General features: G+C 40.1%; 1 protein-coding gene across 22 annotated transcripts in view; it reads left to right on the forward strand.

The window, feature by feature from the left end:
* Window positions 1–27,558, forward strand: part of FBXW11 (F-box and WD repeat domain containing 11) — a 131,597-nt gene that overhangs the window by 80,555 nt on the left and 23,484 nt on the right. For 15 of the 22 annotated variants that reach the window (XM_086362225.1, XM_086362226.1, XM_086362210.1 and 12 more), the window contains 4 exons: window positions 9,925–9,987; window positions 13,007–13,232; window positions 22,621–22,807; window positions 23,683–23,773. In XM_086362225.1, the coding sequence (XP_086218351.1) occupies window positions 9,937–9,987; window positions 13,007–13,232; window positions 22,621–22,807; window positions 23,683–23,773 (555 nt within the window). In that variant the 5' untranslated portion in view covers window positions 9,925–9,936. The remainder of the gene's footprint in view (window positions 1–9,924; window positions 9,988–13,006; window positions 13,233–22,620; window positions 22,808–23,682; window positions 23,774–27,558) is intronic. The other 7 variants (XM_086362230.1, XM_086362231.1, XM_086362216.1 and 4 more) reach the window with 1 other exon arrangement.

A 27,558-nucleotide genomic window follows, 5' to 3' on the forward strand; every position in this document is an offset into this window, starting at 1 on the left:
AGAAGTAAAAATTATATTTAGACCTAATGTACGTGAGCATGTGTCTTTATGTCTGTATACTATATGCATGTGTGTATGTCTTGCTGCTGCTGCTGCTAAGTAAGTCACTTCAGTCATGTCCGACCTGTGCGACCCCAGAGACGGCAGCCCACCAGGCTCCCCCGTCCCCGGGATTCTCCAGGCAAGAACACTGGAGTGGGTTGCCATTTCCTTCTCCGGTGCATGAAAGTGAAACGTGAAAGTGAAGTCTCTCAGTCGTGTCTGACTCTTCGCAACCCCACGGACTGCAGCCACGAGGCTCCTCTGTCCCTGGGATTCTCCAGGCAAGAGTACTGGAGTGGGGTGCTGTTGCCTTCTGTATTTGTGTCTGTATCACATACATATGCTTTCACACAGCGGCCCCCAGTATATTGTATTCCATCACTGAATGATCTTATATGAGAGCTTAAGAGAAACCCAAATAGACATTTTGGCCCAACCCAATAATACACAGAAAAAGTGCTACCATTTTTAAATGTAAGTTGCCATTATTATAAGAAATAGCCCAATTTCAGAGATGTTAATTGTAATTGATGAAATAGCAGATATACTCTGTGTTTTGTTCTTAGGTATTTCAGGTTTTTTTTAAATGCTGGTTATCCTTTAAATTGATACTGTGAGCTCCAACCTGCAGTTTGAAAAACATTGCATTCAAGTTTTAGAATATGAGCCCTGACTCCTACTGTACATAAAAGCCAGTGTAGATGAGTTTTAGATGTAAGTATAAAAATTAAAATTAAACTTCTAGGCTACTACGCGAGAGAATAGCTTTATGACCTTAGGAAAAGAAATATTTCTTAAGCAAGGCATAAAAAGCACAAATTATAATCAAGGAAACAATGATAAGTTACTTTTCATTAAAATTAATTACTTCTGTTTATCAAAAGACACTGTAAAGAGAATGGAAAATTAACTCACAGATTAGGAGAAGATCTTTGTAATAATACATTTGAAAAAAGGACTCCATTCTAAAATACATAAAGTTTCTAGAAATCAGTAAGAAAAGACTGCCACTAAAGTGACATTTTTTTTCACTAAAAAATGGTGAAAAGCTTTAACTTCCGCTTTACAAAAGACGTTATCCAAATGGCTAAGTTTACAAAAGGTCCTCAACCTCATTAGTCACCAGGAAAATGCAGATTAAAACTACAGAGAGATACTACTATATACCCAACAGAATGTTAAAATTAAGCAAACAGGAAAAAAAAAACAACCCAAAACCCATAGCTGGTAAGGAGCAATAGAACTCACATAAACTGCTGATGGTATTGATTACTGGGTAATATTACTTTAGAAAAGTGGTAGTATATATTTTATAACCTAGCTGTTCTATCCTAGTATAGACCTAATGAAATATGTATCTATATACACCAAAAGACATGACAGTTATTTTAAATTCCAAAAGTGCAAGTGACCCACACATTCATTTACAGTAGAATGAGTACATTTTTTTGAAATATTGTACAGCAGTGAAAGAGAATGAACTACTACTTAAAGATCTCAAAATCACAATCGTAAGCAAAAGAAGCCAGACTCAAAATAGTATACAATATGATTCCATTTATGTAAAACTAAAAAACAGGCAAAATGGATCTCTGATGATATTTAAAAAATAGAGCTTACCCTTAGCGTGCTAATGACTGGGCAGTGTTTGGGGTCCTAGTAATGTACTTTATGTTGTTCTGAGTACTGGTTACATTTGAGAATTAAGCTCTTCACTATGTTACGCTAAACTAGTTAAGCGTAATAAAGCTTAACTAGTTAAGTTTTGAAAGAACTTAAATTTTCTCCTGTTGTATCATATTTTTAAATGACACCATAGTGTTGAACATTTACATTACTTTCTATTTTTCCGTGTTATAAATTGTTGTAGCTACAATTTTGTGTAGGTTTACAATTTTTAGGATAAATTGCTATAAGTTATGTCCAGTGTTATATAGTAATTTTTGAAGTTACATGTTGATAAATACTCTCTTTCTGAAAGGTAGCAATTTATAATCCTACCAAAGATTAAAGTATATAAGAATTAAAGTTGCAGATTTAAGATAGGTGAAAAATTGCTTCCTTTTTTGTTATTGTACTTGTTCATTTTTGACAGCCATTTAAATTTCTTATTTTGTGATATTGGTAGTTACTCTTTATTTGCCTATTAAAGTATTAATTTTGGTTTCCTAACCAAGAGATCTTTATATATAGTAAGTTATTTACTATATATCAAAATGTTTCTCCCAATGTATTTGTCTTTAAAATTTGATAATGAACATTCCTGAGTTAAAATTTTTTTTAAGTCAAATCTAAATTTTATTTCTGTTTGGTAGCTGCTCTTAGGAATGGTTGTAGAGTTTTTTGCATTTGATTGTTTTTATCCATAGTATATATTGGTATATAAAATGAGGTAGCATTTAATATTTTTTATTATTATTCGTTTAAAAAAATTTTTTGGCCGCACACAGTGGCATGTGGGACCCTAGTTCCCCAGGGATAGAACCTGTGACACCCCTTGCATTAGGAGGAGTCTTAACTACTGGACTGCCAGAAAAGTCCCTAACTTTTATTTTTAATACTCTTTCTTGAAAGATCCCTCTTCCCCTTATTTGAAATTCTGACTTCATCATATGCAAATTGTAAGTGTAAATGAATCTGTTTCTTGACTTTCTGTTTTGTTTCATTGGTCTTACTTTGTCAGTACCACACTACTTTAATTATTGTAACTTTTAAGAAAAATTTTAAAATTTAATAACATAGGCCTAAGAAATAAAGTTTGTGAGGAAAGGAAGAAATATCTCCTTTATTTATTCTGCCAGATACCTTAGTATAATCTTGTCCTGTAATGTTACTAACAGCCATTAAAAACTTGAGTGGAACTGTAGGCTGGCAAGTTGGGAGGAAGCGTACTACACTAGTAATATCATGAACAGTAATTTCAGACTCCCAATGGATTTAAAATTTATTACTACTTTTTATTGTAGAAAGAAAACCACTAGTTTGTTCCTGCATTTTAATGTTTGTGTGGAGGGAGGAGAACATTTCTGATTAAGCTGGACTTATTGGTGGCTGGAATCATTGTATTAAAAAGACATATGAGTGCGTAGATACAGACATGGTGCATAGAACTTCCTTCTGAGTTGCAAGAGTAGTGTGAAAGATAGGGGCTGCTTTTTTGGAAAAGTTTGTCTCCTCTTTTTTCCAGGTGAATGCTTCTGGCTTTCCACTGACCTCATTTTCCAGCAATGTGTTGGTTAACACTAGGGGGAAGAAGTGTAGGCTAGGTTAGGGGCCAACCTGGCATTAACAGTAACAACTCAAAGGTGTTTGATATGCCTGTGACAGTCATTGTTCCATGTATTTATCTTTGGTTTATGCAAGTAGTAATTGGCATACTAAATCTAGACTTTACTGCTTGGTCTGATCTCAAACATAAAATCTCTTCCTGCTTCCTGACTGTATTTGAGATTTCTTCTCTGGCTTGATGCTCTATCATTTTCTTTTTTTTTTTTAAATGTTCCGTGGAAAATCAAGTGTTGTTTGTTGGTTGGTCTGTTTGATGTGTCGAAGATGAAAAGGTGTTTAAATTTTTTTTTCAATATTTGTAATTTTTTGTACTTTTTGGAATTTTATTCATTATATAAAAGTACACATTATCCTCTTTATAGATTTTTGCCTTTTAGAGAGGTTTAAAGCCCTGTGTGTGATTTACTGGTTTGACTTGAATATTGCTCTCCTTGCAGTAATGACTTTTGCTTTCCTTTTAATTTGAATTTTCCTGTTAATGTTTTTGCTTATTGCTTTTAGCTTTTTTTGTGCGATTTTTGTTATGCTTACCATTGTGGGCAGGGGAATGCCCGGATTCAATTTCATTTTATTAAAAAAATGCTGGTTACAGCCCATTAAATTGATTTCATAGGCTGCAGCCAGCAGTTGGAAAACACCTGAGAGAAGTACTTTTCTGTGTAGAAAGTTCATTTATTTCTGAGCACAGCAGACCTAGATCTGAGCCCTGCATTTCTTATTTACTGGGTAACTCTTAACCAGTTACTTCTTTCTCTGACCTTCAATTTTTTCTGTAAAATTGGAATTATCTACTTTCATATTTTTTCTGAAGAACAAAAGATAATGTAGGAAACAAGCCTGGTGCAGGGACTAAATAAAGCTGTCTGATAGCATTTTGCACCATGTATCTGTTGCCCTTAATTTCTTAAATCCAAAAATTTAAAAACACAGGAGAAAATGGTAGAATGCCCCCATGTTTTCTAAGGTCTTTTGTAAGGTTTTTAGTTTTGTTTTTGCTTCGCCTCAGGAGTAAAGATGTTTTTGATATGCATCTTACACTGATAAGCATTTATCATGAAGCCAAAATGCAGAATTTGTAGCATTTTTAAAGTAGGAAGTTGATTCCTCTTATGTAACTCTTTAAAGTAGAGAATTTTCCAAGTGAAGTATGTTCTGTGTTAGTTGGTGGCACCTACTGGCAAAGATAAATCACTGCTTAGAGCCTGCTTTGCCTTTACAGAGACTAACCCCACGTGGCAGACTGGGGAACATGACTGGAAATAGGAGAGGAATGTGTTGTGTTTAGCGAAGTGGACATTCCTTTTGCCCCCAGAAAGGGTTTGTCTGGTGAAATGGGAGGAGGGGAGTCATGCCGTGTTACTGCCCTAGTCAGGGTTGTGTGGCGCTCATATTAAGAGCTTGTGAAAGGGGGTGGCCATATCCAGCAACTTTGGGAAAGCTAGGTTAAGCTAACCTAGCCTCATTTTTTAACTAAGAGATATTACAGCGCCTTTAGTATCCCTTTTTTTTAATTAGCTTATTTTTGTTGAAGGACAGTTGCTTCACAGAATTCACCTTTCGTGTCTTAGGGAAGTGTGTCACCTCTCGGAGTGGAGTGGGGCATCACTCATGCAATGCACCACAGTTGTTGAACATAATCAGGCCACAGGATCCTTTTTTCTCTGAGCATCTCTTGTGTTAACCTGGAATACTCTTTGAAAATGATCCTCTGGCTAGTGTAGCTTGAGAGCAGCATTTTCATTTTGGCATCTTCTCCTGAAAGTTTTATAAGGGAAGGAACAGACATTAGATCTCATGGTGTTTGGTAGTTTGGAAATACATGCGTTGGGACAGAGTCTGTTACCAGTGGCATCAGTGCAGTTTCCCTAGGATGGTGGTCCTACATGGACTACAGCATTGTGCCTTAGCAGTAATTTTAAAGCAGAGATAGACACAAAAATTACTGGGAGAACTTTAAATCAAAGCAAAACACATAAAGCTAGGCTCCATCCACCCTGGCCTCCTGTTTGGTCAAAGACATGCTTTGTTATTTTATCACATTTGAGATGCCTTCAAGATCTAATGAAAACTCTGGATCTTTCTGGAGGAATGTATATACATTTTTGTGTATGACTTCATGAAGCCATCCTGGTGGCTCAGAGGTTAAAGCGTCTGCCTGGGATGCGGGAGACCCAGGTTTGATCCCTGGGTCGGGAAGATCCCCTGGAGAAGGAAATGGCAACCCACTCCAGTACTCTTGCCTGGAGAATCCCATGGAGGGAGGAGCCTGGTGGGCTACAGTCCATGGGGTCGCAAAGAGTCGGACACACTGAGCGACTTCATTTTCACTTTCATGATATTTATCACCCTCATGCATACTCTGAAGCCCAAGAATCTCTAGTATAAAGAACTTCTTATATCAGTTTTCCTGAATAGGAATTGAATGGCAAGCAGGATTTATCCCAGAATTTAGATACGTGTGTACTCCATAAATTACTTGACCAAAGATTAAACTGTGTTTAAAGAAATCACATATTGTCACAGGGGTCAAAGGAAAGAAGCCTGAAGAGAAAGGCCAGATCTGAGATGGCAGTGTTTTTTAGTGTATTTTCCCAGGAAGGTGAGTTTAGGAGCTCAAACCCCTAGAGCAGTGGCTCTCACGTGGAGGGGGCCGGTTCTGTTGCCCCTCATCCCCTGTCCCCAGCCCCTGACATCTGGCAGTCATTCGGAGATGCTTTCTGGCTATCACAGTTAGGGCTGGGGAGGATTTGCTACTGGGCTCTAGTAGGGAGAAGCCAGGAATGCTACTTACATCTTATATGGTACATGACAGCCCCCCCGCAACAGGAAATTAATCTGGCTCCAAATGTCACTAGTACTAAGGTTGAACTGCCTTAGAGTCTAGCTGATTCTTGCTAGATTGTATCTTCTGTTGGTAGTAGGAAGGTCGACATGTTTTATATGCATGTGGTGCTTCTTGGTAGGTGTAGGAGGAAAGAGATGATGAGAAGGTAGGAAGTGATTAAGCCATGTTGGTATTTCCAAGAACTTTCTTTTCCCAGAAGTGTTGGAGGCGTAAAGAGGATTTCAAGTCTAAGATTGGTTTACCTCGTGGTTTAATCTGAGAGCTTGGATATAGGAAGCCACCTTTCTTTTCTCCTGGAAGGAAGGCTCATTGTTTGTTCTTACCTCACCCTTGAACTTGTGACCTTTCATCTATTAAACCTTTAAGAAATAAAAGTCAAAGTGATTTAAAAAGAAAAAAATAACTGTGGCTCTGAGAAAATTCTACTCTTGCCATCCATTCTTATTCCCACATATTGCTAAGTCACTTCAGTCGTGTCCGACTCTGCGACCCCATAGACGGCAGCCCACTAGGCTCCGCCGTCCCTGGGACTCTCCAGGCAAGAACACTGGAGTGGGTTGCCATTTCCTTCTCCAATGCATGAAAGTGAAAAGTGAAAGGGAAGTCGCTCAGTCATGTCCGACTCTTAGTGACCCCATGGACTGTAGCCCACCAGGCTCCTCCGTCCATGGGAGTTTCCAGGCAAGAGTACTGGAGTGGGGTGCCAGGGCCTTCTCCAATTCCCACATATAGCAAGTGGCAAAAGATAATGGGGACTAGGAAAGGTATATATCGTGTTTACCAAAAGTGGGCATTTCCTTTGTCTCCCAAAGTCTTCATGTGGCGACGTGGGAGGAGGAAGGAACCAGGCCATGCTGTCGGCCCAGTCCAGGGTGTGCCTGTGCGCGGAGCTCTTGGTTAGGGATTGTACAGCAGAGCAGGGAGGTGGGTGGCCATATCCAGTAAATTAGGGGAAGCTGGATTAAACTAATCTAACCTGATTTTTTTAAATTGTGAGATGTACAGAGCCTTTAATATCTTTGGAGAAGGAAATGGCAACCCACTCCAGTAATCTCACCTTGGTGAATCCCATGGGCAGAGTAGCCTGGTGGGCTACAGTCCATGCGGTCGCAGAGTTGGACACTTCTGAGTGACTAGCAGCATGTTAGTATCTTGGTGAAGGCGTTGTGGTGTGTGTGTGTCTGTGGTGGGGCGGGAGGGAGGGAGGAGGAGGTGGTGGCGCGGGCAGAGCCTGCACAGGAGCCTGCAGCGTTTCTCAAGCTTCACGAGACCCCAGGGCCCTTTTCACTCTGAGCATCTCTTGTATCACCTGGACTGCTCTTTGGAAAAGATCCTCTGATCAGTGTTGCAGCATTCTTCCCTTTGACATCTTCTGCTGAAAACTTATAAGAGAAATGGAAAAAATGTGTATTCTAGCCCCCACAGTACTCTCTTAAATACTGTTTTACTAAATTGTATGTATGATTTTATCCACTTTTGTCAAGCCTTAAAGAGAATAGTTGCTATTTTTATGGGGGGGGGGGGTGGTTTCCTTCTCAACTCTGTAAATAAACACTGTTTCTCTGTTTTGGAGTGACTGAAAGGAAGAACTAAATTTTCTTAGTGGAAAGATAGTTGTTTCTTGTATGGTCTGCCTATCTTTTTGTTTCCTCCTTGAGTGAGGAAAGTACTTATGTCAGAGTGAGGAAGGTAGCTTATGTCAGAATAGCTCTGGCGGATTCAGGCTCCCATATTTTTAAAGTTTTGAGTTCAGAACACTGCACGTCTCTTTCCATCCATCTTCCGCTCGGCTTGCTTGCCTCTTCATGTTCCTTCTTGCCACTCTTGCAGAACCCAGGCTGTGGTGGCGTCGCGCGTTGCCATGCCTCTGTGACTACCTGGCAAACCCCCGTGGTCTGCTGAGACACTGTTCCCCCTTTCCCGCTGCTTCCACTTGCTTTGTTCCCCTGTGGAAACCTGCCAGCTTTATTAATCCACAAGTCCTTCAAGATAGCAGTAAAAGGGAAATACTTGGAGAGAGGAATACTACTTCTGTTTCCATATTCTTCATCCCACTTTCTCCATTCAGGATCATTTTTCACTGCCACCATTCTAGACCTGCTTGGGATGCTTGGGCACACTGCCTTCCTTTCTAACTCACAGTCGACTTGGACACACTGCCTTCCTTTCTAACTCACAGTCGACTTGAACATATGGAGCCCTGCCCTCCTGCCCTCCTTCTGCATTGCAGACCTTGGTGTTCTGTGATCTGTAAGGTTTTACCGAGGAAGCCAATGGCTTTTCCCTATCCGGCAAGCAAGCGTCTGGAATCTTTCTTTCAGAGTCTGAGGTCAGAAAATCATGAGAGGATAACACTTAAGGGAAAGTAGCAGGGTGTGAACAGGTTTTGAATACCCATTACACACCAGCCACTGTACTGCTACTCTCGATGCCCACGACTTTGTGTGGTTTGTTTTTGTCCATGCATGGAACAACCTGCTTAGGATGTCTCTCTCTCTCTTTCTCTCTCTCACACACACACACACACACCCTCCTTCCCTGCCTCCCCCAGCACCCATTCTAGCCTCTCTCTTTTCTTCCAAAGCCTTTGACTTTCCTACTCCACCATTCTGCATCTCTAATCAGACCCTGCTGTGAGATCAGACCCTGCTGTGAGACCACTGGTGTCATGCAGTGATTCTTCTGCCACCACCTACATTGGGTGTTTTCAGATGGATTGTTTGGAAATACTGTATGTGTCTTTTAACATTTTACAACTTGAAGAATGTAAATGAAAAAGAGGGAAAATTTAAGAGAGAGGTTTATCCTCTATAGGCAATAAACAGGGTCTTGTAAACACTTAACAGATCTACAGGATCTTTTTGACTAATACTATGGACAAATGTGGTAGTTCAAATTATATACCCCAATCTTGAAATTTTAGATTTGGGAAGAGAGAGACTGCCATCCATAAATGAGTTGCTCTTCCTTTCAGAGTACAACTCTCCCACTTCCCCTTCTCATTAAGTTTCCATTTAGCTATTAGGTGGGAGCTTCAAAAGGGAAAATCCAATCATGTATAATCTCTAGTTAATGGGCATCTATTGAGCGACTGGGTCACCAGAAAGAATAATTACACAGTGCCTCTTTGTGCAGTAAACACAAAAATCAAAAGCTAATGCATTCCCAAGGCAAGCCAGATTGTTACCGGCTAACAGCATCCTCCTCTTAAGGGAGAAGGCTGGGCACCCACCATGCTTGCTAGGGGAGACTGCAAAGCCATTCCTAAAAAACAGGACTATCAAGGGAGGAAAGAGAGAAGCAGGGGGCTTCCAGGGCTTTGTCACTTCTAATTGCTGATGGCTGGGGTGGGTTACTGAATAGCGGACATGCTAGTAAATGTTTTGTGCAGTCATCAGGAGCTTAGTGGGTCTCTGGGGCTTCTTTCCGTGAGTTAAAAGAGTAACAGCAATGATTGAGGTAGTTTCACCCCACTCCCATAATTCAATTCAGCCTGTTTTCTCAGTATACCCTACCTTCATAAATAGGTTTATGCTTGCTTTTGTCCAACCACTAACTGTATTTATTTAGGAAAGATAAAAACACCCCTGTTGACCCAAAATGGCATGTGTTAGCCGTAAGTCAAACAGCTTTTGGGTTGGTATTGATTGGTACACTCTAATTTGGGTTTTCAAAATTACATTTTGGTATAGTTATTTAGGATTTGCAAAACTCGGCATAATTCAAATAACCTGTTTTTCCCCCCTTAGAACACTTCAGTTATGGAGGATCAAAATGAAGATGAGTCCCCAAAGAAAAGTACTCTTTGGCAGGTAGGAATGGCGGCGCACAGAGAAGATAGCACCTGACTTACTGCAGATAAGATGCTCCCTCAGCTCCTGTCCTCAGTGAAGCGTAGAGCCAAGGACTTTTTTGTTTTGTGCAATTTTGCTAGTTTCAGAATCCACCCTAATTTATCTTCTGCTCCTTAGGGAAGTGTCATTATCAAGATTTTGGGAGTTTACACCAAGGTTCTGAAGTTGGCTGCAGCCCAGAGATATTCAGTCTTTGGGGCCACTGTCTAAGCCACGAATGTGGTGGTGTCCTTTGTCACCAGAGTGGAACCTTGCCACGCACCAGTGTACGCACTGGCCTTTTCTCCCAGCCACCACCCTTCCCCCCACTTCATTCTTAATGTTTGTCTTTTCCTTTTAAATTCAGTTTCCTTTTCTCCTGGCTCTATTTTAGTTTGCCAGTGGCCCTCCCCATCCCCCAGTTTTTTGGTAAGGTGGGGGATGGAGAGCATATACATTTCATGATTTGATGTTTTTCATCAACCATTATGGTACACATAATTTTCCTTTCATGAAGATACAGTTGCAGGCAAAACAAATCTAAATCCAAAAACAATAATGATTAATAAAATATTCTCTGGGTTCATTTGAGTTGAAGCAAAGGAGTAGTTTAGTTATTAACAAGAATAAAGTGTTCTCAACAAATTTAAGATGAAAAGTACCAAAGTGGAGCAATTTTAGGAAGATCTCTCTGGGCCAAGCAGGTGGCTAGAAATAGAAATGGAGAGTGTGCTGTGGAGTTAAGCACATGCTGTCATTTCAGGGGGAACTGTGCGCAGACTGACTTCTGTTCCCTCCTTCACGTTTGGTATTTTGCAACAGGATTCTCTTACTTTACTATTGATTTTTCAACTCACAGTGGTTCTTAACACTTTAGTCTTCAGGCTTTTTTTCGTCTGTCTTTCAATAGACTAGTTAATGGTATACCAGTGCTCTAGGGAGGCTAGAGGGCTAGGAACCCTTCTGAAAATGAAGTAATAACCCATTTGCTTATCAGGTGAGATAATGAGTGTGAAAATATTTTATGGCTTACAAAGCAGTACACAAATGCTAGTTGTTGCCGTACTTATATCTAACCTGTTAGGAGCGCAGTTATTTTGGCTAATTACTGTGAAAAAATATAGGAGGAAGAGGGGAAGGAAAAAACGCACAGCTTTCTCTCTCACGATGAGGCAGTTTTACCACTTTCACATTTATTCTTTACTCTGTCTTGGCGTGTACCCCTTAACACAAATTATTGTGGTCATATGCTATATAAAATTCTTTTGTTCCTGATACTTCATAAACATGTTCTCTTCTTATTAAAATCTTACTTTATAAACCTAATTTTAATGGCCGCTTTATAGTACTTTGTGTAGATGTATTATAATTTACTTGAACCAGTTGCCTGTAACAGGGTAGTTTTTTTTCTAAATGTTCCTTATTATAACATTATGGTGAACATTATTATGCGTAAAAGTAGCAAAGATGCTCCTATGCTAGCTGATTTTCACCACAGCAAATAATTTTCATTTCATCTGACTGTTTTGAATGCTGCTGTTTTGGTCCTGTTTGGTACAAATGTTTTACAAGCGTCAAAAATCTCCGCTCAGTGCTGCCCCCTGGTGGTGCATGGTGTCAGTGAGCTCTCCACCACCCAAAGAATGCAAGGGGAGAAAATTAGATGAGAAAGTGGTGAGATGAATGAGGAGGGAGATAAAGACCTTCCAGGTTTATACCTCTAAATGTCGACAAAAGATATGCATCAGATATGAAAGATTTTTAGGACGGTCAAAGACTCTGTTGGATACTTACAAAGGATGTTTTCTTTCTGGGATGGGTTCAGTCTACTTTGTTAGGGAATATGCTGATAACAGAAGCTCTTGGTTCTTCCCATGCAAGACTTCTGAGACAAGCTCCTAATGGAACTAACGAACGTTTGTGACACAACTCTTCGGTTTTCACAATTCTCTTGTCTGTATTCCTTCTAGTTACACATGAAGAGGCTGTCAGAACAGTGATGGACACATGGCCTGACAGTGTTTGACAAAAGTATTGAGGTTATTTTGTTTGTAAACAGGGAAGTTGCTGAGCCTTATTCAGTCTAGGGATTTAGATTTTTTCGGATATTGTCCAGATGCAGTGTATGCAGTTTCAGTTTTTAAAAAATGTACTGGTTGTATGCACGGGCCATGTAGATTTGATGGGAGATGCAGCCATTAGTATAGGAGTCTGTGGGATATCCACAAACAGACTAAATAAGATGAGGACGTTTTCAGGCATATGTGGTTTGCCTGGGGTAACTTTCAGAGTCGGTGATCAGAAAGAGGGAATGAAAGTCTATAAACTATTTTGTCAGCAGTTTAGCAGCCCTGGAAATAATACAGAGGCGATTGAAACTGTTAGGTAAAATGGAGCTGTTTAGATTGAACTGCTTTCTGGTTTCTCTGTTACAGAGAGTGTGAGGTCCCTGAAGTGCAGGCTTTAGAGCAGCAGCATCAGCATCATCCAGGAACTTGTTAGACGTTAGCTCAGGGCTCTATTCCAGAGTGGCCCCTGGCAGTCTCTGTTAATATACTCTCTGGTTATCTGATGCATGCACAAGTATGAGAACTGTTTGCGTAAACGCATATAGCTTTACCTTTCAACTCTGAGGAAGGAAAAAAAACCATTAATAGTCCAATAGTCAAGTTGAACAGGTTTTCTAAGATGGCCTTCTCCAGCATCAGTTAACTGATAACAACATGGTTTGGGAATAAGCATTGGAGGAGGATAATTTAGGACACCATTTAACTTTACAAAGAATTCTGACTTTGTCATTTACTTTAGTGACTAATCTGAGTACATGATCTCTGAATACATTTTTAATTATTGCCTGAATTAATAAAGGAATGAGTTTGGCTTTAGGATAAAACTGGCATTTTAGGTATAAATACACATGGCAAAAATATGTTTCTGATGAGAAGACTAGATTCATTTTCCTTGTCAAACTAATTACTCTTTTGTTTTTCTAAAATAGATAAGTAATGGAACATCATCAGTGATCGTCTCCAGAAAGAGGCCATCAGAAGGAAACTATCAAAAAGAAAAAGACTTGTGTATTAAATATTTTGACCAGTGGTCTGAATCAGATCAAGTGGAATTTGTGGAACACCTTATTTCACGAATGTGTCATTACCAGCATGGACATATTAACTCTTACCTGAAGCCCATGTTGCAGCGGGACTTTATTACCGCTTTACCAGGTAACCATGTTTGTCTGTAAAAAATGCTGAAAAGTGGAAGAATGCCCATCCCAAGAGCCCAGATGGAGCCAAGTAGGTGTTTGCAAAGTGAATGAGTGACTGAATATAGTGTGAGACAGCCTTTCTTGGGATACACACTGTATTTTGAATGTGGTACTAGAAGAGGAGTTATAATTTAGCATCTATCTAGGAACTGTAGGCAGTTTCTGTGATTAATAGTGTTGACTACTGGTTAGTACTGTTGCTATATATATATATTTTTGATGTGGTCTCTATACCGTCTGCATTTTGTCGTTGTAATACAGTATTTGTTTTTTAATATGGGACAGTTTTTCCTACAGTGTTTGGAAAGTGCCCTCAAATCTAAGATGTTCACTTACATCTTAAGTGACTTTTAGGGAATGGCAGCAAAGCATTGGGGAAATTGATAGCGTGTCTCAGTAACTTTCTTGAAACTCACTTCCGCATCTTCTCCCTCACCGCCTTACCCCTGCTTGAATGTGTGCTTCGCCCCCTGGTTTCTCCCTCCTCACCCCCCGTTGTTTTCTTTGAATAGACTACTTTCACAGCACTATAGGGTCACAGCAGAACCGAGCAGAAAGTAGTTTTCACCACCCGCCTCCCCGCCCCCAGCAACCACCAGCACAGCCTCCCCACTGTCAACATCCTGCATCAGAGTGATACATTTGACATGTCAGGATCACCCAGAATACATACTTTAAGGTTCACTCTTGATGTTGTCCATTCTGTGGCTTTTGACAAATATATAATGACATGTATCTGTCATTATAGTGTCCTATATAATTGTTTCATGGATCTGAAAACCCTCTGTGCTCTGCCTGTTCGTCCCCCTTTGATTTTTTGATCACTTGGTAATTCTTTTCCCTCGTTTAAAAATTTTTTTGTTTTAAATTTGTTCAGGTAGAATAGAGAGGTTTCACTCTTGAAGAGAATTTGAGAATGCTGGCCAGAAAACTTTCCTCTGACATGGTCAGGGTAGCCTGGAAGTAACAGCTGCCATGCCAGGATTGGCCTACAAAGAGCCAAGGGAAAACCAGTAGCACTGCTCCCAGCCCTCCCCTTTGTGAGAGCTTCTGGATGGCTCCTCAGAGAGTAGCTTCTCGCTTAGCCTGATTGATTTACAGCGCATTGCTGGCCCTAGTGGTAAAGAACCTGCCCGCTGGCGCAGGAGACATAAGAGATGCGGGCTCCAGCCCCGGGCCAGGAAGAGCCCCTGGAGGAGGAGATGGCAGCCCATGGAGAATCCCACGGACAGGAGCCTGGCGGGCTACAGTCCGTCGAGTTGCAGAGAGTTGGACACGACTGAGGAGACTTGGCAGGCACACGTGCACAGTGCATCACAGCTCCATCGTCTAAGTATCTCCCGCAGTAAACAGCCCTGGGCTCGTGTTCCAGGCCTGAGACCTGGGGCTGCAAGGCACATGCCAGCCCGTGGTTTCTAACCTTGCTTTCAGAACTTGGGAGTTCACTTTCTACAGTGGTAGTATTTAAGGATATTTGAGAGTTAGCTTAGGAAAATTTGAGCCTACTGTTCTTTTTGTGCTGAAAATAATAGCATTTTTTCCCCTCATTTCTTGAATTAGTATTTCTGGGAACCCTCTTTTTTCTAGAATCATAGTATTTAATTGCTGAAAGGGACTTGGGGTGTCATTTCGTGCTGTTTTTTCATTAGATAGGTTATAAAGCCAAGGATCAGAGAAATTGGATGAAATGCCTAAGATCATACATCTTGTTTATTGTGATTGTGTGATGATGATGGGGGTTGGTTCAAAAGTTAGTGTGAAAGCTGAAATCACTTGCAGTTAAGATTACTCTGTATAGACTACATGGCTTACAATCCATTTCAGTAACTTGTACTTTTAATTAAAGAGAAAGAGCATGGACGAGAAGGAGAGAGATATGCTTGTAATTGTATGAGAGAAGTATAGGTGCGTGTAAGTCAGGCGAGTGCGCATGTGCTGCAGCTCCTCTGTGTGTGTCGTTCGAACTCAGAGCCCCATCATCCAGGCTCTTCTACTGACCCAGGCTGCACCCAAACCAAGAAGAGACAGGGTCATTTTTGTTTTATGTATGTATGACTCCCTGGTGGCTCAGGCGGTAAAAGCATCTGCCTACAATGCCAGAGGCCCGGGATCGATCCCTGGGTTGGAAGATTCCCTGGAGAAGGAAGTGGCAACCCACTCCAGTGTTCTTGCCTGGAAAATCCCATGGACAGAGGAGCCTGGCAGGCTACAGTCCATGGGATTGCAAAAGAGTCGGACATGACTGGGCAGCTTCACTTCACTTCATATATATATAAATTTACTTTAAACTGGAGGTTGGTTTCTTTATAGTACTGTGTTGGCTTCTGCCATACAAAAGTGTGAATCAGCCATAAGTATACCTGTGTCCCTTCCCTTTGAACCTGCCCCAGCCCTCATCCCACCCCTCTAGGTCGTCACAGCCCCGAGTTGACTTCCCTTTATACAGCAACTTCCCTTTAGCCCAGGTTGACACCTAGACTTGTTCCTCTTAAGTGCTTTTAAATAAATGAAGCTGTGCTTCCATTTTCCCAAGCAGATCTGTTCTGTTTGCTTGTTTGCTTTCGACTGTTTTGTTTTTGTCTATAATTTGCTTCTCAAACATTTTAGAATAGCAGAGAACCCAGCTTGTGTTTACAGAACATCCACGAGGTGGCACTGTTGAAGTTCTCTTGATTTGCAGAGTGTAGTTCAGAGGCAACCCCTTCTCTTGGGGAGTGTGCAGAGTTGGAGAAGAGACAGAGCAGATGAACATGTGTTATGTATATAAATATGGTTAGTATAATTGCACACAATTCAGTTTTCATTACAGCGAATTTTAAGGCACTGTCCATATCTCTGTTAAAGTGGAATTTTGTGGTGCTGAATATTATATGAAATGAATGGACCATTGGCTGAGACATGGAAATATTTTTGTTAAAATGCTATTTGTTTTAGCAGGATTTGATCTGAACATATATACACGTGTCAGTATATATCATACATATGAATCTAATAGCTGGGGACAAGCTGGCCGAGTTGATTGTGTTAGTTGCTGTCTCGTAGACTTGGATTAAATCTGGCATTAGTTCCTTAGCACAGACCATGCCTCAAGAAAAGAGCTTTAGGGAAGAAACAGGTCCATGTGTTTGTTCATACTTAGATTTAATAATGTGTGGAGTACTTACTAATCATTATTCTAGTTTGATGTTTAGCTTTTACTGTAGATGATCCTGAGTTTGAATTTTTACTTTGTTGAAATTGACAGTCAACTTAAGACTTCTTTTGATTGTAAAAACCATTAATTCTATAAAAATGGTCTATAGTTTTCACTTTTTAATACTTGCTGTGAATATCGTACCTGTCAGTATAGGGAAAATGGAAAATGTTTGTGGTCTCTGGCTCCTTTTGGTTCAGTGGAAAAAGTGATAATTATGATATGCTTTTTTAAAAATCATGGTAAATGTTTAGTCTGCAATGTCAATTTCTGCAGGCTAAGTTTGTGGTTTGTAAGAACTGTTGTTAAAGGGAAAATTTATACCATTTGAAGTAGAGACAGATTGTACTTCAAGAAGGATGATAAGTATTGGTGAGGTGTCTGAGCAATTAAGAATTTTAAAAACACTTAGCTTCGTGGCCATAGTTTATTCCTTTGTCCCCCAAGTAAGGATGATAAACCATTACAGACTGTAAATGGGACAGAGATGAGATCAGCGGTCTTGGGAGCTGTGGAAGTACCAGAATACGCAGGACTAGAGGTCCAGTGTGACGCAGTGGAGAGGCCGATTGTTGCATGTGACGGCCCCTGTGTTTGAATCCCATCACCTGCACCTGATACGTGGGCTCACGTTTTGGAGCCTCAGTTTCCTGATCAGTGTGGGAATAAAACTAATACTTAATGGGATATTGTGAGGATTAAAGATACTGTACATAATATGCCTGGCATCTGGTAGGTAGTCTGAGGATGACAGTTTAAGGGGGGAAAAAAAAAAAGTCCAGAGAGGCAGGAAACACCTGCTTCTCCAGGGGCAATGCGATTTACTGCCAGGAAGTTTTAATTATTCACCCACTGATTTCCGAATTGATTCATCCTGACATCATTTAGGTAGGTGTGTGTGCCACTCTGTTGGCATAACAAAATGTTGGACTTTGTGACCTGAGCGTTATTTTACTTCATTTTAGTCCGAATCTTTAGGTCAGTATATTCCAAGTTAAAGAAATCCAGTGACATGCTGTTGCTATCAGGAAAGAAAGTCTCTGACTTCAGGTTTTACAACTAGGTTTGTGACTAGGGAGGGGGAAGGGACAGCAGGGGTGGGTGGGGAAGAAAATTTCTTTGCAGCTGCTCTTTGAAATGCGTTTCTAAAATAATAAAAGTTTCTGTAATTGTATGATCTAAGCAGCTGTCTTGAAACTGGCTATAGTCAAGGGCATTGAACTGACATTACACATTTGAGTTTCATTTTGGTGCAGTGTTATTTACATACTGAGCTTTGAAATTTTGCCTTTTAATTGTTTTAATTTATTATTGAAAAATTTCCAGACCTTCATCTGGTGCATATAATTAGCACCAGCAGCACTTCTTCAGCACTGTGTGTGCAGTATTCTGGACTCATTTTCCGAGGCCATAATGTGTCCTCTTATTGCCTTGGGGAGGGGGGTGCTGTGGGAGATGGGGGAGTCTCAGCACTGTAGAGTAAATGAGAGCCAGACATTGATACTTTAAGAAAATGCTTAGTTGTAACACCTCAGAGCACTTTTTAGCTTAGGCAAATGGGCCACCTTAGTCAGTAACCTCTTTGTTCTGAATAGTCTTGAAACCAGAAAGTTATAAAGTCTTCATGGCTCCTGGGAGTGGCTACTCCCAGGTGCCCAAATAGAGGTTGTGTGATTCCTGTTCTTTCAGTATTTAAGGAATATGAGATTTACTCCAAGCTATTAGGGAAGACTTAGCGACTTGCCAGGGAAGGCATGTCATGTTTTCTCCGCAGAAAATAACAAGGGAAGGGAATACTGCTTAGCTTCCTTAACCACTGATACCAGCTAAGGCAGATTCTGCAAGAGGGAAGAAGAGAGACTGGTGTTTACCAAATGTCTGCTCTGTATCTGACTCCTGAATAACCTCTTCTTATTAACCTTCCCAACAGGGTTAGAAAGATCCTTCTCTATAAAATGAGGCTATTGATAGCCTATCTCAGAGGGTTATCATGCTGATTATAGGAGATAATCCATTTTAAGCATTTAATATTACTCTTCTTTTATGGAAGACTGAGATCCAAAAAGGAAAACTGATTTGCTTCCACGAGGTTATATGGCTCTATAGCCAGTATATTTTCCAAGAGACTGAAACATGCTGCACCCTAAAAAGATGGAGTGAATTTAAAGTATTAACAAAAGGAAATAAATCCCCCGATTTCACTGAGCCGTTGCTAGATTGGACCAGTGGCATTTGAAAGAGTAGGAGGTATGTGTCTAATAATGAGTTTCCTTATGCAGAATTTTGCTGATCGCCCATAGGCAGGGGAACATTGTTGCTATAAAGCAGAAGTTCCCAGTATGTAGGAATTATCTGGTGATAATTCTTAAGAACGGACTCATTGGAAAAAACCCTGATGCTAGGAAAGATTGAAGGCAGGAGGAGAGGGGGACGACAGAGGCTAAGATGGTTGGATGGCATCACTGACTCGATGGACATGGGTTTGAGCAAGCTCTGGGAGTTGGTGATGGACAGGGAGGCCTGGCTTGCTGCAGTCCATGGGGTCGCAAAGAGTCGGACACGACTGAGCAACTAAACTGAACTAAATTCTTAAGAAGATAGATTCCTGGGCCTACCATCTACATATTCTGACTCAGTTGGTGAGAATATTCAGAAATTATTTTTGCTACTATTGTTTCTCAAATCACTAGCCCTAAATGATTCAAGTATAACCACACAGGCTTCCTAGAACCAGCTCATAGACTACCCAGCCAGGTGGAAGGATTGGATGCAGCGTTCCCAGTTAATATTCAGACCATGAGGATGTGGCAGCCATTGAGGCCTGAAAAGACAGCATGTAATGTGTTCTTATCTATTTGTTTTCTCTCTCAGCAGAGGATTTGAGAGGCGTGTTGGTTAGGGGTGTGTTTATAACCAATTAGCAGAGTTTGCTTAATAATTGGAATTAGCATAAACCTTAGTGACTGTGTGCTAATGTTAAGTGTAGCAACTAGAAGACAGACAGAGAAGTACCCCAGAATTAGGAAAATTGAAAAGAGTTAAGTTTATTAGGCCATGGGTGGAGACTCTGAAAATAAATATGATCAAAGAGGGTAGAGAGATTCTGAAATTTGAAGTTCAGATTAATAGTTTGTCAATCTTGTCAGTGGAGAGACACAAGTAGAACCCCCTGTGATTCTCCATGAATTTCCCTCACTTTAAATACACTTAGATGGAAGAAAGGGGCCTGGAGATAACAGAATGGTAGCCTGAATCTTTGAGAATGGTATCAAAAAGTCCAAGCCCTGAATAATGTGAAATTGTCTAAAATGGTTACATAATTTGGGAGAGTTAAAAACAAAATAAAATAATCCACTATTTGGAGCAAGAGTGAGAAGAATGAAGGGATAGTGTACTTGGAATACATGGTGAAGTGGTGATAGGAAGAAACGGCATGTTTTCGCTCCTCGTTTAACTTATCCCTTTTTCTTTTGCCACTAAAAACCATGGCTTTAAAACTAGAAGGGTAGAAAAATTGTCTGAGAAAGAAAGAAGATATTTAGGAAACACACAGCTCCTGTAACAAGTAGACCTAGAGATGTTGTGTGCCAGGATAGTGACAGAACCTGAGGTGGTTTTTTTCAGAATTGTGAAACATTGAGAAATAATTGCAAACCAGTGGGCAGAGCTGCTGGGTGCCCTTGCGCACATACACCTCGTACAGCTGTGTTTGGTTGTCTCCTGCGCGACAGGACCCAGAGATGACTGAGGAGCCAGTTTCCTGGTTTTTAAGAACTAGAGAACTGGGAGACGGCGTATTTGGGAGATACTGGATTTTGAATTTGATGTTTCATTCTGGCCAAATTCTCAAATGGGTTATCAAAAGTTAATTAGCTGTTGAAAAGACTATGTAGTATTATGTAAGCCTAGAAGGATATAGTGTACAGAATGTCAAAGGTCATTATCTCTTGAGCAGTGAGGTTTGGGGATTTAAAGATATTTTCTTATAGGCTAAGTTTTTCCAAAGTGAACATGGGTTGTGTATGTTTAAAAGGGACACAAAGCAGGTAGTGCCAACTTGTAAACAAAAAATTGCAATGCCAACTTTATGTAGTAAGCACCAGCAAGGTAACACAAAAGTAACCATACCAAATTCACCTGATAGTGTAAAGATGGCAGTGTCTTCATGGGGCAGTTTCCCCAAGTATCTTTGAGGACTGAATAGAGAGATGTGGGCTGGAAAATAGTATACAATCCAGATAATTATAGAACTAGTGGCTCAGGGTTGGTACTTTGTATTTAGTGAATGGATGTATAATAGCCTGAAGGGAAATATAGAATCATGGGTGCTGTCCTTGGTTCTGACCCATTTAGCATGTTTGCCAACAACTTGGAATAAGACTTACTACATTTGCCGGTCATGCAGATCTGGTGTGGAATGTCCACACTTCTGGGTGACGGAATCAGAATTGTAGAGGCTGAATTCAAGGGTCAGATAAAGCTTTGAAAGTGAACTATAGTGAGGATAACTGTAGACTTCTGTGTGAATCTGCCCTCCCCTTTTAACCTAGCCATACCAATGCAGAATTAGGGGGAATTGTTTTTAATAGACATTTTATGGGGAGATGCGTAAGGTTTCAGTTCAGCTTCCTAACATCTTAGGAGTCTGCTGTGACATGGCTGTTAGATGAAGGCAGTGTAACCTTTGATTGCCTTATCTCTTGATATAATGACACGGACAAGAAAATACAGGGACCCCAGTGTAGCTAGTCTTCGTTATCAGATCATAGCTCGAGTATTAGATCTAGTGTAGAGTGGAACCAGCATGTGAAGGGCATGTAAACCATAATCAACAGTGTAAATACTCAAGAGTGGGAAAAAACCTTAATTTGTAAAGCATTTTTTATACATCATCTCATTATATTTTCAAAATAAGGCAAATTATTATTCTCATTTTATACAGATGAGGAAATTGAGGCTCTGAAAGTTTAATGTTTTACCTAGACCCTGTCAAGTTAGTGTGACTATACTGCTTCTGTTTATGGTGAAAAAAGAAAATATTAACCTTGAATGATGCATTGTTATCTTTAAAATCTTATCATAAAGTTTTGTTGATTCATACAGGTAATATGAGAAAGGATAGTTACTGGCCATTGCCATGTTACATGGTAAAGAAGACAAGGGGCAGGGATGTTTCAGTATTGTTTCAGTATTTGTTTCATGTCATAGAACTTCTTGGTGGTGAACCTAGACTTGAAACTGGAATTTTCCGACTGTATGTTTAGTGTTCCCCCTGCAACGCAGAGGAGACCTGGGGAAAGCTTTATTTCTTGGGGCTGCAGAAGGACATGTCCAGAACCACAGGATGGGGGTGTGTAGGTGGTGACACTGTTGACCGCAGGGATCGTCTTGCCTTTGAGTGTCAGGCAAAGGCTGAATCTTGGTTGTCTTTGAAAGGATACTTGCATTGTGTAGGATTAAACCTCCTAAGGGTTAGAATTTTTAGGATGTGGTTCATGGTTTTGAGGATTTTACCTGCATAAGAAAGAGGTGGAGAAAAGTGACTGACAAAAGTACAACTGAGTACTCTTGACTTAATTCTTGGATTGTTGTGTTTTTTTCATAAGCTTTTTCATATAAGTTAGTGTTCCACCTTTCTGTCTCCTTAGCCCCAGGGGATTCACATAGGTCATGAATTAATGGGATGATTTGTTATGAGAAGCAGTGAATCAAAGGGGAAAGAATGCAAACTTCGGAGGAAGAGATCAGAGTTCCACTCTTGACTTCACTATCCTCTAGTTGTGAAACCGTGAATCTTTTAACCTCTCTCTGCCTCATCTGTAAAATTTGGGGTGTCATTGCCCCATAAAGTTCTGTAAAAGAAAGTGAAAAAATAAATATTTTGTTAGAATATCTGACAAATATAGAACTGCCCAGGGTTGACTTTTACACCCAGGAACTGATAACATCAGTTGTTTTTTCTTAAAAAACCAGAACAAAAAGAAGTGTGTATGTTTAGGTACTCATGTACATGTGTATCTGCAGAACTTCTGATATTACTCAAGTATGTTTCCTGGTTCAGGATTTCTTTATCCTCTTAGCTTTAAGGAAACGGTAGCTGGTACATTTCCATCTCCCTTTCTATTCCTTCATTGCTTTTTGTATTTTGTAGAGCAAGGCTTAGATCACATAGCAGAAAACATTCTTTCCTACCTGGATGCCAGATCTCTGTGTGCAGCAGAGCTGGTGTGTAAAGAATGGCAGCGAGTGATCTCTGAAGGAATGCTTTGGAAGAAGCTGATTGAACGAATGGTGCGCACTGATCCTCTGTGGAAGGGACTTTCAGAAAGAAGAGGGTGGTAAGTATTCAGGTTGCTCGTTCCCTTGAAAGACAGTTTCTTTGACCTAGGGTCAGTTTGAGTACTAAAAAATGTAGTTATAAATACTGGCTTACTGTGTTGGCCTATTTTAAACAAGTGGAGAAAGATGCATGGTCAAGAGTTGAGAGGAGGAAAGTTAAAGCTGTTAGAATAACCTCTTCTGAAATGCATATTTCCTTTATATTTATTAACTGTTGGATGTATTATACAGTTTGAGCAGTTTGGCTTTTCAAAGCTCTATGTTTATGCTTTTCCTTTCACATTTTCCTTGGGCGTTGATACCATTACCAAGAGATAGATACAGAAAAGGGAGAGTCATGAGAAAGTCAGATAATGCCATTTTGCTGTTAGATATTGATCCTGGTTGAAGACGGGAGGTATACAACAGGCAGGATTTTCCAGAGACAACCCATCATCTCTGAAATGCAGCTTTATAGCTCTGTACATGTCAGTAGTCTGGCCCAGTTAGCGCAGAGAAAGCGCCACAGCCAGGACACACAGGCGGTGGCGTGAGTGGTGGCTAGGGTTGTGTTTCCTTTATAAGAAGAGATTTGATATGTACTAAGTTAGATTTTTCACAAAGCTACATTAGCCCTTTTTATTGAACTGTAGAATGAAAGGCTAGATTATTGTGTTGGGTATTCAGAAAATAAAAAGTTGGGATCATGTAAAGAACTGTAAGTTGAACTTACGTCAAACGTGCACATTTAATTGTCAGAAATCCTGCTTTTGAACTGTTAAAGCTCAATGCAAATCAAAAGACTTGAAAGATACAACTTTGTAAGCACCATGTTTAAATAAAATTCACCCTTTTATGTGCAAAAATGTAACATCTGTTTGTTTTTATTTGCCAGGGATCAGTACCTGTTTAAAAACAGACCAACAGATGGCCCTCCCAATTCATTTTATAGGTCATTATACCCAAAGATTATCCAGGATATAGAGGTAATTTTATGATTTATCTTTTTTATGGGCTTAGTGTTCAGTTGATCTAAAAATCATAGAATGGGTCTTTTTTTTTTTAAGGTGAAGTCTTAGAGCGAATATGTTACAATGTGTGATCTGCACATTACAGTGTGTAATTCTTCAGGTTGGATAGTCCCTTTTTGTATTAAAAAAAAAAGTTTTAACTTTTCTAAAATGTGAAATGCTTTTGCAAGGCTGCCAGTTAATTGAAAACTTAATCCAAAATTACCTTTTTAATTTGATGAAATTTCCAAAATCCAAGGCCCAGTTTTTCAGGTAAACGTAGTTTCACCTTTTTGAGCCACCTCTGGAGAACCAGGGAAGGCACAGTCTCAGTTTCCTCTGTAAATTTCCCATGCTTTTTCATTAAAAGGCTTCAAATATGATTCTAAGCAATAGTTAAGTGGTTTTTATGGAGCAAATTACACTCATGGACCATTTTGGATTTGAGTGCAACTTCCCCAGACCAGTAAAACTCTGTGAACTTGATGAGAGACATTGGAGATGTTTGATATTGTTCATGTGTTCTAATTAGTTCGGTTTTATTATTTAGCCCTTTTCCTTGAACCAGGAAAGACATGCACAGGCATTTCTCATTAACTCTTTCACATGTGTTCTTGGCAGGTCTTGGTTACTTCACTATTTCCTCCTTGGCGAAAAAAGTTCAACCTTTGCTAGGCAGTGCTGTATCACCCATAAAGTTATACTCGGCTTCCCAAATGTGAAGTAATCCTCACCCCCAGGTGATAGGCATAAAAGTTATTGTGCCAAAATTCATTAATAGAGAAACATGTGCTTTTTGTAGCCGCCCACTTCTTTTTAAGGCAGATGTGATGTGAACTAATGGAACTGTTTGGTTAATGGTAAATCTGAATGTGACTGGAATATCATTATTTCAAATGCAAGCTGTTGTCTTGAGTATTCTGTTCCCTAAAATGAGCTGTAAAGTAACTTTTTAGGGAAGTAAAAGCTTTAAGTGAGTTAAAGCTTTTGCCAGACACATCCTAAAATTTAGGAATTAATTGATTTACTGACAGTTCAAAGCTTAGAATAAATTGCTCCGACAGTGTTAGTAACTGAGACATAGTGTTAGCTTGGACCTTAAATTGGTGTGTGTGTTTCAGGTAAGAGGGATTGTCTTTTACCCCTGTGTAGTTTTACTAAGACTGCTTATGCGTATATCTTAGAAACTATTTTACTTTTTACTTTTTTCCTCCCAACTATTCTTTATAACATATCTCCAAATTTCCTTGAATAATTTTTAGCAAGTCCTTCATTATAAGAAGGGTGATGTCTAAGATCAATCATTAATAAATAGGAACTCTGCAAGGACTTTGATCAGGTTGAAGATTTGGTGACATAGATTATTTTAATTCTCATGAGTACTGTCATAACCTACAGTATGAATTCAGTTTTCTGTGGCATGACAGTATGTGACACCACCTAACATAACCATTTCCTCAGGCTAAAATAACATTTTAAAGTTAGTGGAGGAGGCAGATGTGAGAGAAAACGGAGCTATAGGGCAAAACCCCTACATCACGGTGGTCTACCCAGTGGTTCTTAGAGTGTGGTTGAGGAAAACCCACTGGTAGGCCACAAGAGTCTCCTCCAGATTTTTGTGGGCTAGATCTCTTAGTGTAAGGGTTGGTGTTTTATACTTTGGTACATTCACTCATAGTAATAATAATGAAAATAATGTACTACGTATGGAGTGATTACTTGTCAGAGATACTTTAAGCGTTATATAATGCATTTTCTCATTTTACACTCTGGACAGTGCTTGAAAGGGTAAGCCCTGTCCTGATTTAAAGCTGAGGAATCTGAGGCTTACCCAGATTAAATAGCTTGCCCATGATCACACAGGCAGTGGGTAGTTGAGTCTGATCAACCTTACGTTCTTCTGCACTCAGTACGGCTTTTTTTACACTAGAGATCAGTGGTACTTCATAAGTGTGTTTTATCTTCTCCTGGGTGGACACGCAAAGTAAAGAGTTGTTTCAGTGATGCCTGGATCAAACAAAGGGGAGACTCACAGGCTTGGCTGTTACTACGTGGCTGGTATAAAGCCCTCACAAGCAAACTATAATAATTATAGGTACTCTCTTCTGAGCCCTTGCAGTATACTCATGAACTGTGTTGTGTGATTTATATAGATTATGGATTGCTTGTAATTCTCACAAGATACCATCTACACACAACCTTAGAGTCGGTTTTTTTCCCCACATACTCTGCAGGGTTGCCAGTTCACAGCCCCTTTTGCTTTCTCTCCTTCTGCTTTTTCTCCTTCTTGCTCTGCCTTGACAGTTCTAGCTCATGTGCTGGCTCCTGTCATCTATGCATCCCCATATTTGGCTCTGACAAGCAGATGACCTTGCCCTTCCGCACTGACCCAAGAGGAATTGGCTAATTTTTAAGAAGAGTAGGGAACCTGGCTTAGTGTAGCCAAGCCTTATTATTCAGGAAATGAGAATATAAGAAATGAAGCCTGGAGAGAATAAGAATTCTTAGCTTTCTGCAAAGTTTCATCTCTCATGGGTATTCTTGCCCCCCACACACACACACACACGGGTAGAAGGGAAAAGGGGAAGGGGGTAGGGTGGGAGGGAGAGAGTTTAGAGATCCTCTGAATTGAGAAGGAATTCCTGGAAAACCTGAGGCACAGTCCTAAAAGAAACAACCATATTGCCATTGCTTTCTAGAGTCTTAATTGTTACCATCATCATCATTATTAATAGTGAGCTTACTGTTAGGTACTTTGCCACAGTGATTTAATTCATCTCTCAAATTGTCAGAACCAAAATTTTTAGTCCAAAACCCTTTTTGTCCTACCATGCCCTTAGGCGTTCCTCGACAGGGAGATGGGAGTTGTTACAGTAGGCTCAATCAGTCAGAGTTCTGATGTCCTGAACTTGGATTTTTCTCTTTGTCATCTCAGAGTAGTGACAAACTCTTTCATGTAGAATGCTTTTTTCCTTTTTTTTTTTTTAATTCTCTGGATTAAAGCCTTTGAAGCCCTCTCCTTGGAACAGACCACTAGTAAAATGATGGTGTGTTGTATCGCACCTTTTAATAAACCACATTTTATTCAGGGAAAGTGGGGAGCTTTTTTGTGGTTTGCAGACTTGATATTAACATTGTCCTAACCAGAAAATGCCGAAACTTGCCCACCCACCCAGTTGTGTTTAGGCTTCTAAAAATAATGTTATTCCTTCATACTCAGACATCTGTTTTCACTCTATTGCCAATTTAAATGCTGCTGTATACTCTGTGTATCATGGCTACTTTCCCAGTTATTTTGAAAATTTGCACAGGGTAAGGGGATTTTAAAAGTTCTCAAAAACATGAAATATTCCTCTACAGTAGCCATACCACAGGATGTCCAAGTGAAAGGCAGGTATCTGCATCATTAAAAAGGTGCACCTGTGTATGCCCTGTATTCCTGCTGCTGACATTAAGGTAATTGTTGAATTGCATTTGAAGGCTGAACCCCTTCCTGGGAATGGTTTGGGAGGGCTCCGGCTGATCAGCGTTGAAGATCAACCTAGACCGAGACAGCAGTTCCTAGCAATTTGGTGAGATTTTTTCTGGTCACCGCCTACTCCTTTGGCCATTGTTCTCTACAAAGCGGAAGAGCATCGCTGGTGCCATCTGTAGGCCCTGTGCTAAACACCTTACACACGTAATCTCATTTGATCCTTCCAGTAGGTTTGAGAAAGTATATAGTTTCCATTTTTACAGAAGAGGAAAAACTGCAGCTCAAA

Source organism: Bos grunniens, chromosome 20 (assembly GCF_055505025.1).
Source record: "Bos grunniens cultivar Pamir isolate PY7600 chromosome 20, Bosgru_T2T1.0, whole genome shotgun sequence".
NCBI lineage: Eukaryota > Metazoa > Chordata > Mammalia > Artiodactyla > Bovidae > Bos > Bos grunniens.